Source organism: Eublepharis macularius, chromosome 1 (assembly GCF_028583425.1).
Source record: "Eublepharis macularius isolate TG4126 chromosome 1, MPM_Emac_v1.0, whole genome shotgun sequence".
Classification (NCBI taxonomy): Eukaryota; Metazoa; Chordata; class Lepidosauria; order Squamata; family Eublepharidae; genus Eublepharis; species Eublepharis macularius.
This window is the reverse complement of record NC_072790.1, coordinates 65,722,403-65,737,526: the sequence shown is the minus strand read 5'-3', so window position 1 is coordinate 65,737,526 and position 15,124 is coordinate 65,722,403. Positions and strand designations below refer to the sequence as shown.

At 42.4% G+C, this 15,124-nt stretch overlaps 1 protein-coding gene across 2 annotated transcripts in view; it reads left to right on the top strand.

The window, feature by feature from the left end:
* KHDRBS2 (KH RNA binding domain containing, signal transduction associated 2) overlaps positions 1 to 15,124 on the top strand; it is a 551,370-nt gene that overhangs the window by 373,748 nt on the left and 162,498 nt on the right. For both annotated transcript variants that reach the window (XM_055000857.1, XM_055000848.1), the window contains exon 6: positions 4,430 to 4,625. In XM_055000857.1, coding sequence (XP_054856832.1) covers positions 4,430 to 4,625 — 196 coding nt within the window. The remainder of the gene's footprint in view (positions 1 to 4,429; positions 4,626 to 15,124) is intronic.

The window sequence follows — 15,124 nt, the reverse complement described above, 5'->3', positions numbered from 1 at the left end:
CAGCATTTCCAATATCCATGCATTAGTATCATATCTGGATACTCAGTCTTGTGGTGTACATATTGCATATTGCAGAAAAGATGTCCAACATGTGAACACAGAGAGAGGCTGAGAGAATGGAGCCAGCAAATGTAAAAGGAACCTTGCTTGATTGCATTTAGTGAAGCATTCTGTTTTCCACAGTGGCCATCCGGAAGTCCAGGAAGACCCACATATAGAGGCATAGAAGCCAAAGCCCTCACCATTAATACTCAATGGTTTACTACTAGACATGGGCACGATCCAAAAATTAATCCCAATTTAGCTGATCGTGATTCTGCGGCGGCACCGAACCCAGGTACCCGAACCTCACCGATCAAGTCCCGTTTCCGATACAGAATTGGGAATCGGGTGTGTAATACTGTGTGAGTGTGTAATACTGTGTGAGCCCTCAGCCAAGGAGGTGTCCACTGAGCTTGGCCCCAGAGCTAGACGGAAGCCCTGGAAGCAGAGAGAGAGAATAGGAATAGAACCCAACCCCAGCTGCAACACTCCCCCCCAGACCTGAGCCCTCAGCCGAGGTGCCCACCGAGCTTGGCCCCAGAGCTAGGTGGCAGCCATGGAACCAGAGGAGATAGCTCCCTATTCCCTATCCGCTGAAGCCCAAAGCTAAAGCTCCCTCTCTCTCGCGTGCGCGCGCATGCTTTCTCTCTCCAAAAGCGGCAAGCGAGAGCTCGCCTCTGTCCCACTCCACCCGTGAGCGGAAAGTGAAACTTTGTTGCGCAGCACATGGCTATTTAGAAAGCCTGGGTCTGCTATGCAGGAGGGCTGTGTTTGGCCGTAAGAGCTGCCTCTCAGGCTTTGCAGGGATGAGATTCGAGTGCCCATGGCTACAGAAGAACACCCCTTTCCCCCACCCTCCCCTCTTTTCTCCCAAATGGACGAGAAGGGCGCATGCTTTTCTGGCTGCTCCGTGGTTGGAAGGAAGCCTTGCTGATCAAGGAAAGCTGGGCTTCCATTCGCATTTCCAGGGCAACAGAAGGAGGGCAAATAGCTCCGGCATTCTCCAGGCTCCGTTTCCATGGAGCTCCGTTCCCTCGGGAACAGATGGCTGGCGCCAGACTGTCTGCAGACTGCAATCCCGAATGTAAACCGATCGATCTGATCGAGACCCGATAGAGCGCCCCACCCGAGCGCTGAACTGGGAGCCGTGGTCGGAACCGATCAGCCCGGTCCCAATGGCGCAAATGCCAAAATCGGGGCAATTTTCAGTCCGTAATTCCGATCGTGCCCATGTCTATTTACTACCTCTGATCATAGAGATTCCATTTATTCATGATGGCTAATATCCACTGGTGGATCTTTCTTCCATTAATTTGCCTTGTTCAACTTTAAAATCTTCCTAGCTAATAGCTACATTCTGGGGGAGTTCCACAAGTTCAATTATGGTTTTTTTGTTTGTGTCCTGAAAGTTACTCACAAGTTTTGAGAGAGAGGAACATTGAAGTTTGGAATCAGACATGTTTTTCACTTCTATGTCTTATTGCAGCCTTTGTCTCGCGTGACTTTTGTCCATGCAGATTCCCAGCATAGCCTTTTTGAGTGATCCCCTATTTTCACCAGCAGAAAAGCTGGTTGGAATCAACCGAGAAATTTCTTTACGCCATACAGAATTTTATAAACCTCCCTGTGTTGTCTTCTAAACACAAAAGCAACAAGCTCTTTAGCTCTTCCTTATAGGGAAGGTGGTCCTGGATTCTTGATCACATTGTTCGTTCATTTCTGCAACTTCTCCAGCCTTACAATACCTTTTTTGAGATGGGGCAACCAGCCATAATCAGGAGGATCTGCTCCTGATACTGGCTGTTTCCACACACGTTGAATAATGCACTTTCAATGCACTTTAGTTATCCTTTAGAAGTGGATGTTTTGTTCCACACATTATATAGAGATGTTCAGTGCTTTATTTGTCCAGTTGTGTGATACATCATCTTTGTAGAGCTGCTGTAGCATAGTGGTTAAGTGATTTAGCTGTGAATCAGTACTCTGCTGGTTTGAATCCCACTACTGCCATGAGTTTAGTAGGTGACCTTAGATAAGCCAGTCCTTTCAGCCCCAGCTCCCCAGCTGTATTGTGATGATAATAATAATTCACCGCTCTGAGTGGGGCACTAATCTGTCAAGAAGAGCAGTGCATAAGCAGTTATTATTATTATTATTATTGTTGTAATGAACCCAGGAACCTTTACATCAAGCTGAAATTATGTGAAGTTGCTGGACTCATATATTTACTTCTGCAGTTGGAAACCAGCTACTGTTTTCTTGCCGAAATGCAATTCATATCTATTTGTTCTACAGCCAGCATTTGTTCACTGTTTGTTCAACTATCTTGTTCATGTTTGTGATATTGTCTCTCCTTCCCCTGGTACTTATAGAGAAATCATATTCCCTGTCAGTCTTCATTATGCTGGACTGAACAAATCAAGTTCTTTAAATTTAATCTTCGAAAATATGTTTTCAACACCACTGTGGTTTGGATAGGAATTCCTTAAGAATTAATCCCTTTCCTGGTCGTTTCTACTTTCCCTTCTTCTGTATGTTTTAAAAATAACACCAGATTTTGATTCATTAAAATTTATAAACCTCATCTCAGTTCCTAGATCTTGTAGTGTATTAGCAATTTTTGAGGTGGCTATTTCAGAAGGATATTAATCTCTTACAAAAAGAACAAATTAAATTATTGAAGTTCAATATTTTGAAAATTATTTTGTATTTTCTAGAAAAAGTTATCTAAATCTTTATAAATACTAATGCTTAGGACAAAGCTGCATGTCCCATGACTAGATCTCCTAACATGTACTTTGCCCTTCACTCATGCTGTTTTTCCCAATAGAAGTCCTTCCCCAGTTACTATTTACCTAGTAGTAAAGACAGCCACCCTATTGTACCCCCCCCAAATAGGGTTGATAGCAGCTAGGGGGGGATTTCTGTCAGAGAAATGGTGACTTAAACTTGCCACAGTGCCATAGCCTTGATCCAAACTGGGTCCCACATGGCGGTTTTATTGTGTGATCCAATTATGGATCCCAACTGTAATCTGTTGGTAGGCTCCTGCTCTTTACATCACATCTGTCACACTCTTCATGCAGTTTTTTAAGTTACAAAAAATAGAAACACAACCAATAAATCCCAAAGATTTATTGACCTATCCAAGCAAGTAAACAGAACCAAAGAGTATTGGATTGTACTTCATAAAAGATGGTTGAGTTGAAGGTAAAATCAATGAGAGACATCAAAAGGATGTTGGATAGCTGGAGATGCCAGCATTTGCAATATGACAGAAGGACCCATTTTTTTGCAATTAGACCCACGACAAAAGGTGTTAGGAATGTTCTTTCAGTAGTGGAAATACGCTTACTATAGGAATTCATGTCTGGATTCAAAGAGGGATGCAGATCTCAGCTATAACTTGGTGGAATGCAAATGAATAGAGGCTCACATGGTATTTTTTCTCTCCAGTCTTGTAGCACTTCTTTCCTCAGTCCTGTAACTCATAGTAATATAGATTACTTAGGCTGGTCATTGTAAGGATAACTGAAAAATGGATTTGCTTAAAGCAAGTCTGTAATTTACCAAATTCCTTCCTTTCTCCAGAGCCATTTCCACACAGCCCATCATTCTCACCCTTTTTCTGCTTTAGGTGTGTGCTTTGCTTAATCACTCCAACAACTCATCCTCCACACACACACCCCACAAGAGCTTACTTTGCACTGTGAGGTCACATGACAGCCTTCAAATAGTCCCTAACAAAGGCAGTTTTGGAGGGGAGGTCAGGCACTTTTGTCATTGCAGCCTGAAATCATCTGCCTCCATGCAGCTCGTTTTGCAAGGAGGCTTCTGCGAATAAGGAAGGGAAAGAGTTTCAGGACAGGAACTGGGCAGAGATGGGAGGATTCTTCAGAGTTCTTTAACCATTCAGATGTCAAAAAATGCAAAAGAACCAGACCATCAACCTGCAGCAAAAGAAAAGACTGCTGAAGTGCAGAAATGCAGAAAAAATGCAGAAAAACCTGTATCTGAACAATATGCCTATGCTTTGCAAACATAGATGTGAGGAAGCCTGAAGAAAAGATGCCAGAATTCTGTGGATGGGCTGTGTCTATACGGACATATGGAGACAGCCCAGCTGAACTATACCCATGTGCCAGAAACCTTTCCATTACTATCAGTCTACCCAGGAAACTGAAATATAAGCAGTGTTGATATTTTAATAACACAGATGGACTGAGAAAAATCAAATGGACTTTTCTGTCTTATAAATACAAGTAGCAAAATGGACTTTTCTGTCTTATAGATACAAGTAGCAAAACAAAAACCCTATAATCTATGACAGACTTGATATCCTCACATTTAGAGCTTGTGTTCATGTGATTGGCTTGTTTCTTTTCAGGGGGCGCGGAGGTGCAATTCCTCCTCCACCACCAGGACGAGGAGCTCAAGCGCCAAGAGGAACCCCTTTGGCACGTGGAGTACTTCCTGTACCACCTGTAGCCAGGGGTGTTCCAACTCCTCGAGCAAGAGGAGTTCCAGCAGTACCAGGTTATAGGCCACCCCCTCCCCCAGCACATGATGCCTATGAAGAATACGTAAGTACCTACTTGGTTTTTTTTTTAATCCAAATATTTAAATGTTGGCTATCACTGATAACTATTAGTAGTCTGAGGTTACACCATCACAAGCACAGTCAACCCATTGATTGTCAGATGCATAATTAATATTCTGAAGGTTGTCATTCATGGGTCAGTTGTATATCAAATCTGCATAATACACCATTTGTACTGTAGATCATTTGTGATACAATTGCAGTGTCAGTGTCATAATGTGGCATAAAGCCATCTCAAAGCAGAACCTTCTATTTTAGAGATACAGTTTGTTTTCAGGTAGTTCATTCCAGGACACCACTATGTGTATAGATGAGTTGACCTCCATTTTGAGTAACTGCTAGAAGTAGTACCACTGTTTTCTTTATTTTTCTTCAATTGTTTATAATATTTCAATGTGGATGACTTGTCATTGGAATAGCAAACACAATTTTGCATCTGTGTTTTTATAAAGAATTCAATGTTGTTCAGAGAGCCAGTTTTCTGAATAACTTATTCCAGCCAAAGTTACAAAAAAGAGAGTAAAAAAGATAAAGTAACAGATCTTGTATATTGTTGGTGTGACACTGTAAATACTCTTTAATCGTCTCTGTCCCATCTTGCAATTTGAAAAATCTTTCAAAACACTTTTTGTTTGGAATGCACAAATGTATTATTGCTATTGTTATTAAATTCAGTGATATTTCTAAAATAGTCTGTGTTGAGGCAATTGAGTTATTCTAAGCCACTATGAATGCTTTCATGGCAGAGCACCAGGAAGGGCATGTGTCACAGGGGAGATATAGCAACTAAATATCCTTGTAAGTTTTGAGTTAACCAGAAACTGTATTTTCTTTTAGTCTATGTTCAGTATTTTCTATCCCCAGTTCCCCCATTATTTGCTTTTCTATGTGTGCTGAGAATTAACATTTTAAAAATGGGTACCTGCTAGCATGTAATAAGGGAAGAAGACAGATTTTTTGGGCTCCCTATTCAGGCAAGGAAAAATACCTTCCTTGCCATATACATTCACATTTCATGAGCAGAAACCCTGGATTAACATGGAGAAGTCCAGTAAGGTCACATTTTCAGGTGGTGTGAGAACTACCAAAGCTTTGCTGGGTGTTAGAGCACCGTGTCCCTCAGCAGATCCAGTATGTCTTAATATTTTATTTATAAATCACATTTTTAGCATGAGGAGCTCAGGACACAATATATAATTGTGAATTCCTCCAATTTATCCTCCAAACCACCTTCTGAGGTAGGTTGGGTTGTATGACTGGTCCAAGGTCATCCAGTGAGTTTTATGGCTCAATGTGAGGATTTTAACCTGACTCTCCCTGGTCCTAGTCTGGCTTGTTAACCACTACACTACACTAGTTTTTCAAAGAGGATGCAGTGGCCCACTCATATAGCTATAGCCAAATGGGCATCAGTAGTATTTGTGCATTGCCCTACATGAGAGCACATCACAGAACACGGGCCGGAGGATGAGCCTGTAGCTCACTGTTTTGATTGTATTGTTGTTTTTAATGATTGTTTTGAATGTTTCATTCTTTGTAAACTACCTTGGTAGCTTCTATTAACCTAAAGACAGGATACAAAAGCAGAAATTTACATAATTATCTTGTTACTGACTGTAGAATATAGTATTCCTATCTTTCCTGACCACAGGACTCTTTTCACAGCTATTAAACAACAAAACAAACGGGACTATTTTCTGTGATGAGATTCCAAGTAAACAGATAAAAAAAGGCTCAATACTCCAGAGCATCCTCGTTAGCATTAGCAGAACTATTCTCATTTAGCTATCACCATGATTTGTAACTGCAACGAATGTAAGTAAGGTATTGCATTTTAGTGGAACAGTTTTCATTGGCATTTCCATGCTATCAGACTTCTTTACCGAAGCACAATAAGATATTTCATACTCTCACTAAAAGTTGCTGATCTATTAAAACTATGCTTGTGACTGTTTGCTCTCTTCCAGCAAAACTTGAATGAGTTACTTGATGACAAACTGACATTCCAGTGCAGCAAACATGGTTCGAAGAACATTTGTTCTATGTCCTGAAAACAAATGTCCTGGAAGGCAGTGAGTGTCTGTTTTCAAACAACTTCCAAGGGTCAATTAATATGGAAGAAAGCCTTCATTCCCAGCATATTTGAAAACTCAATTTCAGGCCTGTGGGCTCCCAAGTTGAACAGGGTATGGAGTTGAATCCTTCCCCTGCTTTGCTGTTGCCTATTAAAACCACTCACAAATATAGTCACGCAATTCGGTTATCTTTAAAAGAAACAAAAGATAGGAACCTATTTTTTTTCTTCTAAGGCTAATAGAAGTGTGAAATTACAATTTTTGCAAGTAAAACTATGTGCAGGGGTGGAATGATTAAACACCTAATCCTTTTGCTGTAGTTCCGTGATCAAAATCATTGCCCTACACATTTGAAATTTAGCTTTAAACCATATTGGGAGATATGAGGTCTCACTATCATCTATTTATCCGTAGGTTCAACACACACTTTATAAGGTCTGGTGGAATATATGTGGAGCACTTCCATAACGCTTCACGATCACTGGACTTTTACTGAAAGGAAAACAAACAAACAAAGTAAATAGTAATAAGTACTCAGAAATTCTTGCACATTATTCTCCTGGCTAACCAACATGCCTTCTCCGAATAAGCTTCTTTCACTGCATAAGAAATTTTTAAAAAATTACCTTGACTCAGGAACAATTGTTGAGCTTGTGTGTGCTTGGGAATTTTCAGCACAGAGTGTGGGTACTGCTACAAAATGGCTGCCATAGGATACTGGGGCCAATCACAAATAGATTTGCTAGTCCCCTGCTGAGGCTGTGGGATCCCCAGCCACCATCAGCTGGTGCCCTTCACCACTGCTCACCAGACCAGTGGGAGCAGGAGAGGTGGGGAGCCAGCAAACAGCATATACTTCACCTGGGAGGCACACAGCTGAAATGGGTGCACATGCACATGCATGACACAGAAGTGATGAGTCACGTGGGGGCCAATTCTCTAAAAGTTTAGAGATGCTCTAAAAAATGTAGAGAATGAGCTCCCATTGTGACCCCATCGTTTCAGGATTGTGTTGGAAATGACAAGATTGTCAGCACAGCATTGTGTTGGCAACACAAGAGCACATGGGGTAAGTACCTGCCCATGCCCATCCCCTGGTTTGTCCCCCAGGGTACTGGCAACCCTGATCACAAAATATTTGTTGCCTGCAAACTGTGATGGAGGCAGCTGTTTGTGAATAGGTGTTACCTGAAGACATGAAGGTGATGCTTCTTGGGTTCCTCTGAAGCATCTCCTATTCCAATTAGGTGAAGGAAAGCCTGGGGTTGTTGTTTGCTTTACAGAAAAGATACTTTTGAAAAGAAGCAAATGAGTAACTGGAAACCCATCAGCAGGTGCTCTGGCACCCTTGGACGCCACACTGGAAATCACTGCTGTAACCTGTAGGCCATCCTTAGGTATAGTTGCACTACTATGCCATCTTTCTAGATACAGATGCACAAGAACTGCCTCCTGGTACAACTAACAGATGTTTCTTATATTGGAATTATTTAATAGTAAATAATCCTCTTTTTTGTACCAGTCAAACCTAAAGACAGCCAAATTTCTGTGTGTCTATGTCCCTTGACAACATCCAGTCGTAAGCTTAGTATAATTTTTAAGGAAGTCTTTTAAAAACAGAAAGCACAAAATAGAAAGAAATAAAAGGAGATGTACCACTTTTCCTGCCATTTATTCTCAGTGCTGTTTTTAGTGAACAAGGGAAATTACTGAGAATTAAAGCTAATGTCACATTCAACTCTTTAAGCTCCGTTGGCTATTTACGTTTTCCAATAGTTTGAAGGCAACTTGGAACTACTGTACTTATCCACTAGATTCATAAACAATGAAGGGCATTACAACAGAAGACATTTTGTCACATTTTAGCATTTCTGCACAGAGCTCTAACGAACATGTTACAGTGACTTCCCAGTAGTGTTCAAGGTGCACGTAAAGAATTTAATATTGAAACTGAAGTCTTTGAATCTTGAGACCAGGGCTTTTTTTCAGGGGGAACGCGGGGGAACGGAGTTCCGGAACTTCTTGAAAATGGTCACATGGGTGGTGGCCCCGCCCCCTGATCTCCAGACAGAGGGGAGTTGAGATTGCCCTCCGCGCTCAGCGGCACGGAGGGCAATCTCAACTCCCCTCTGTCTGGAGATCAGGGGGCGGGGCCACCACCCATGTGACCATTTTCTCTGAGGGCAACCCACTGAGTTCCACCACCTCTTTCCCCAGAAAAAAAGCTCTGCTTGAGACTATTACATATACAATAATTTGAGTATAAAGAGAGAAAATGGCATTACCTAGGACACCCATCTTAGATTTTGGTGGTGAGTTTGGCACCATTTGTGTGGGGAGTGGAAGCAAATATGTTTAATTCTCACATATGGGCAAAACCACTCATATATTTGTTTGCATGAATTTGGTGCTGGTATATACAGTCCAGTCTTTCTGGAAAAAACTTCAAGATTGTTTACAACTTAAAATATTTTAAACACAAAATGAAATATTAAAAAACCTTAGACAATTAAGTAAGTTTTTTTCCCCTCAGTAAACAGACTGTCAGGAAAGCACAGAAAGCCTCATGAGATGGTAGAGACAGATAATAGTATTTTTCAAAGAGTTTAAGGCAGCCTGAACAATGGATTTCTCTGTAAAGGTAAATGTAGTCCCCTGTGCAAGCACTGAGTCATTACTGACCCATGGGGGATGTCACATCACCACATTTTCTTAGCAGACTTTTTGTTACAGGGTGGTTTGCCCTTGCCTTCCCCAGTCATCTTTACCTGGTAGATATACTCATTCTGTATTTGTCTCTCATAAATAGGTTTTGTGTATTGTGTGAAAAAACTACAAAAGCTTTTGACCAAAAGTAACTGTGAACATAAGGAATATATGTGAAAACACTGAGAAGTGAAATTTTCTCAGATCTTTCACAAACTGCTGAAAAAGTGATGTCTCAGCACTAGCAAGTAGGGTTGCTAGGTCCCCTTACCCTCCCGGTGGGAGACTTGGCACTCACTTTTGGGGTGTCCATATGAGCCCAAAGTGCATGTGTGCTCCCAGGCTATGTGATGATGTCACTTCCGGGAAGTGGCATCATTGTGCAGGCCACATGACCTGCATTCTACAGCTGGCCAAATTGGGCCCATTTGGGGTCAAAATTGGTCTACTGCAGTGTGCAGGAGCATGCCGCACCACCAGGGAGCACTCCCTAAGAGGTATGTTTCCCCGCCTTTTCCCCACAAGCCAGGTAAGCAGGGGCAGGGGTGGAGGGTGTGAGTGGGGGATCCCCCCACCTCCAGTGGGGGACTAGCAACACAACTAGCAAGATCAACTTTGTTGGGGGACGGGGATGAAAGGAATAACAGTCCAGGTTACTGGTTACTTTGGAAGCCTGTAGAGTTGGGTGAACTTGTTTTCCTAGGAAGAAAGTCATGTGACAGGGCCCAGAGAACATAATTGCCTAGGGCCCTATGGCAGTTCTTAATGGCTGTGGTTCAGCATCTTTGTTTTTCAGTTTGTGAACACAGCTAGTTAGAACTCTAGGACTCCAATCCAGCTACACTTACGTGCATATGCCATGTCAGTATTATTTAGCTTTTTTGTGGGAGCCACAACTCATAATTCCGGTCTTGTTCCTGTATAACCAATCAACAGTCTAACTGATTTTCCAGTTAGGGCTCTGCACTGAATGAGAAGAGAAACTCTCCATGCATTTCTCATTTGTGCAGTTTTCCCTCCATCTAGGGCTATGCATAAATAAGCCTCTTTCTGTCTATATGTGCCCTCTAGTTAGATGAGGATAATCAGATACTGTGAGATAAATATATGCAACTAGCACTGCAGGATAAAAAATATTTTGTCTACCAGTGCCACCCTGGCATCTTTATTTCTGCTATTCTGGAACAGGAGAGGGCAAAAGGAAGATGCTAGGTGTGGCTGTATAGTGAGGCAAGGGAAGGTCCAGGAAACAATTCCCAACAGTAACATAAGAGCAGAGAATCCATCAGAAAGCTCTTCATTATTAGAAACCAAAGGTTATAATGATCTTATAATGCAAGTGAAGTGGGCAATTAGTCTAGAGTGTCTGATGTGCCAACTATGAGGTATGGGTAGTTGAACAGCAACAGACCATTGGAATGTAGAAGCCAGGGCTAGAGAGAAGTATAAGAAGGAGTCCTTACAGAGGGAACATATGACGTTGAACAAAGGGACCTTCTGTTGTTATTTATTAAAGAACAAGGTTGAGTAATATGTGAGTTGCCACCACCACCACTACTGGGACTTCAGAAACAGGAACATAGAAAACAAGTGAATTTATCTCACTGATATGATTACTATTCATACCAGCAATTCAAAAATCCACCTTGTACAATGATCCCATGGATGCAGAATGCAGAAGCATGGACACACTGGCATGACAGCAGTAACAGATGTCACTACTTTGCATTGCTTCACACAATTTTTTAAAAAATGAGTGTTGTCCATAGAATTACTCAACATGGAGGGTATTGGGGCATCTAATTTGGGCCTAGTTTTCCCATGCAGTGGTTGATATTGATAGTCAAGAGTTTACTGTGAGTCCTTACCTTAGCATGTCTGCCTTTCCTAGTGTTTTGTAGAAGTTAATGCTTGTTCTTCAAGCTAAGGCTTAGGTTTATTGTCTGTCTTCTGTGCAGTCGCACATAGTGACTGCACATGCACAGGCATGTCAATTGATAGGTTTTTGAAGCTAATGTCTGCTAGGAGGTGCTCGTCTCTCCTGTGTGCATGTGCAGCTTCTCCCACCAAAACAGCACTGGCAGGCAGCACCCTCCACCCTCCAGTTCCTTCTTCGCCATCAACCGGGAAGTTTGTACTTATTCCACTTGTGCCTAGAAGGAAGGTGGGAGGAGAAAGAATTGTGAGATCCTTTTATTTTGGCTGATAAAGCTCTTTTTAAAAGGTGCGTGACCTGCTCCACAAAAATGACTAGGACAGACGGCCATTCCGTCTGCCTTGAGTGCCTGGGGGAAGGGCATAATGTGCAAAGTTGTGAGCACTGCCGAAACTTCACCCCCAAGGCTAGAAAGGGCGTTGAGGCTCAAAGCTCTGTTGTGGGAGAGGGCAATGAAGGCATCAGATATTCCTAAGACCTCATCTGCACCTTTACGGAGGAGTGGAGACTGCTTGACCTCAACCCAAGCCTCAACACTGACCATGGAGCTGTCTCAGATCCGTCGCCCATCTGCCCACTCGAAAACATCAGTTCTGTCTTCGGATCCATCTGGGAACCAATCTCAACTCCAGAAGCTCGAGACTCAGAGTCTCACGGAGGTTTCTTGATACAGGCCACTGTCAAAGTCACCATTGAGATCTGAACTGACGCCAACTATGGTGATGAAGCCTAAAAAGAAGTGCTTGGATCTGAGGTGCTTGGAGTTGAAGGGACGTGAAATGAAAAGACCAGCTCCAAAGAACTCAGATCTGAAGGACATGAATCCGAGAAAATCAGATCTGAAAGGTTTGTATCTGAAGAACATGGATCCAAAGGACGTGGATCAATCTGTGACATCATCTGAGTTTGTACAGCCTCCCTGCAAGAAGGCTAAGCATAAGACCGAACATCTGCAGTCTTACACCGAACTAGCGACAGCTGTTTCCAGGGACAGACCTCGTACACCATATTTTCATTCAAGATCCCCATCATATCACTCCGTGGTTGAGGAGGGGGAAATGCAAGAGAGCTTTGCCCCTGAACAACTATGGCAATCAGATCCTGAGGACTTGCCTACTATTCTCATAGGCAAGCTTGGCCATGTCACACTCCATCGAAATATGGTCTGGATCTTGGAGAGCCTTATTGCACGCACTTGATAGCATCAGGTTTCAACACATTTGTGGAATACAGAGTCTCCAGATCCCCCTATGAGAGTCCTGACTCTGCGCTTTCTTACCGACTTTAAGAGAGGGGTAGGGAACAGAGTCCCAGCCCAGCCTCAGAACCTTTCCCCAACAACGCAGTCATGGGTACTGGTCAAATCTCTCCTAATGAAGACTATCGCCTTTGTATGGAACAGATGTCACAGATGGTGTGCTCACTGGAGATTGAAGTTTCTGCTGCTGAACCCAAACCTAAGGACAAAATTCTTCAACATCTTTACTCCGAGAACCCTTCTAACGTGGCATTCCCTATTATTGAGGGCCTGGTGGAATTAATCAATTCTGTATGTGAGAAGCTGACTTCAACCCATCCGACTTCTAAAAAGTCTGAAGGTCTTTATAAAACCAAGGAGAATTCTGTTCAGTCACCCACCCCCATCATCATTGCTGACAGAAGAGATGAAAGCACACCAGAGACAAGGATCCCATCCCGCTCCAGCTGATAAAGAGAGCAGAAAGCTGGACTCATAGGAAGGAAGTTGTACTCTTCCATAGCTCTCAATGTGAAAATAGCAAATTACATGGCTATTATGGGAGCCTACCAAATTTTTCTGTGGAATCAGCTGTCGTCTTTCCTTGAAAAATTACCTGAAGATTAAAGAGTATTAGCCAACATCATCCAGGAAGAAGTCTTGAAGCTCTCCAAGCAGCAACTCAGCCAACACATCTGCTAGAGCTTTGGCATCCTCTGTGGTCTTGAGAAGGCATGCTTGGCTACATAACACAGCCCTACCTTTGGAGACAAGAAATAAAACAGAAGATCTCCCTTTCGAAGGAGCTACATTATTCTCAGCCAAAACTGACGATTACTTTTCTCAAAAGAGAAAAGATTGCCAAACAGCACGCTCTTATGCCGTATTTCCACTCAGACAACCAACATCGCAGCGCTACCAGTACAGGCAATAGCAATCCTATAAAGGGAAACAATATCACTACCTGCCGTATCCTCAATACTCATATAAACAGTCTCAGTCCCAACAATACCAGAGAAGGCAGTCTAATAACCGCATTCAGCAAGGCCAGCAGGCAACCTCAATTAAGGAGGCGCAAGGGCAGAAATGGTTTGGACTAGGACTAGAACTGCCAGTCATGTCTTGCAGTAGACTGGCCAATTTCTCGTTGGCTTGGGAAGAAGTTGCCTCTGACAAATGGGTTTTACAGATTGTTAAAATTTGGTTATAAAGTTGAATTTTTCTGTTACCCAGTTCAGACTCTCCCTGATTTTTCCTCTCATTCCCATTCTGATAAATTACAAGCAGAAATAGGAGAATTAGTTGAGAAAGGGGCTGTACAGCAAGTCCCCCATGATGACTCTCTGTGGGGATTCTATTCCAAAATGTTTTTGGTTGATAAGAAAGATGGAGGTGTGAGGCCCATCTTAGACCTCAGGAGATTGAACAAACACATACATACCAAAAAAATGAAGATGGTGATGCTCAACATGGTTTTACAACTGTTACCCCAAACACATGGTTTGTGGTACTGGATCTAAAAGATGCGTATTTCCATACTGCTATTCATCCTTCTCATAGACACTTCTTGCATTTTATTTGTAATAACATTTTCCAGTACCAGGTATTGCCCTTTGGCCTCTGTACGGCCCCAAGGGTCTCTACGAAATGCATGGCCATCGTAATAACTTATCTGAGGAAGCTCGGATGTTCCATTTATCCCTATCTTGACAACTGGCTCCTGATAGTCTTGTCTTGAGAACACCTACAGAGACACATAGAACTAGTAATTAATACCTGTAATAATTTGAGACCTATTGTGGACTATAAGAAGTCTTCCCTTACACTATCCAGAAAGGTGCAGTTTATTGGGATTATCTTGGACAGCACTAGGAACACAGACTTTTTACCTCAGGAGAGGACAGATAGAATCAGAAGGATAGTGGAGCACTTTAACCGTTGTAGGTTTCAATCTGTTTTGAATGTTCAAACCCTTTTAGGTTTGATGATAGCTACTACATCGGTTACCCCTCTGGCTAGGTTACACATGCGCAAACTACAATTGTGGTTCTTATCGGTACATGATTTTGAATCCCAAGACCTGAATAAGAAGTATTCAATTCCGAGAACAATGATTAGATCATTGAACTAGTGGGAAGATGATGGGAATCTACTAAAGGGTGTAGAATTCGGTTCACCCCAGATAGATGTTACTATATCTACCAATGCCTCTACAATGGGGGGGAGGCTCACTGTGGTACACTCAACACCTATGAAAAATGGTTAAGACATGAGACTCAATTACATATTAACGTTTTGGAACTAAGAGTGATATGTTATGCCCTTATTGCCTTTTCAGATACCTTCAGTCAAAACAAGGTCCAAGTGTTGACAGACAATTGCATGGCTATGTTTTATTTAAACAAACAAAGAGGCACCACCTCCAGAATTCTGTGCAAAGAAGCGATGATTATCTGGGAATGGGCAGTAGAAAGAAGTCTCTCTCTACAGGCTGTGCATCTACCTGGCACCACATATGTGACAGTGGA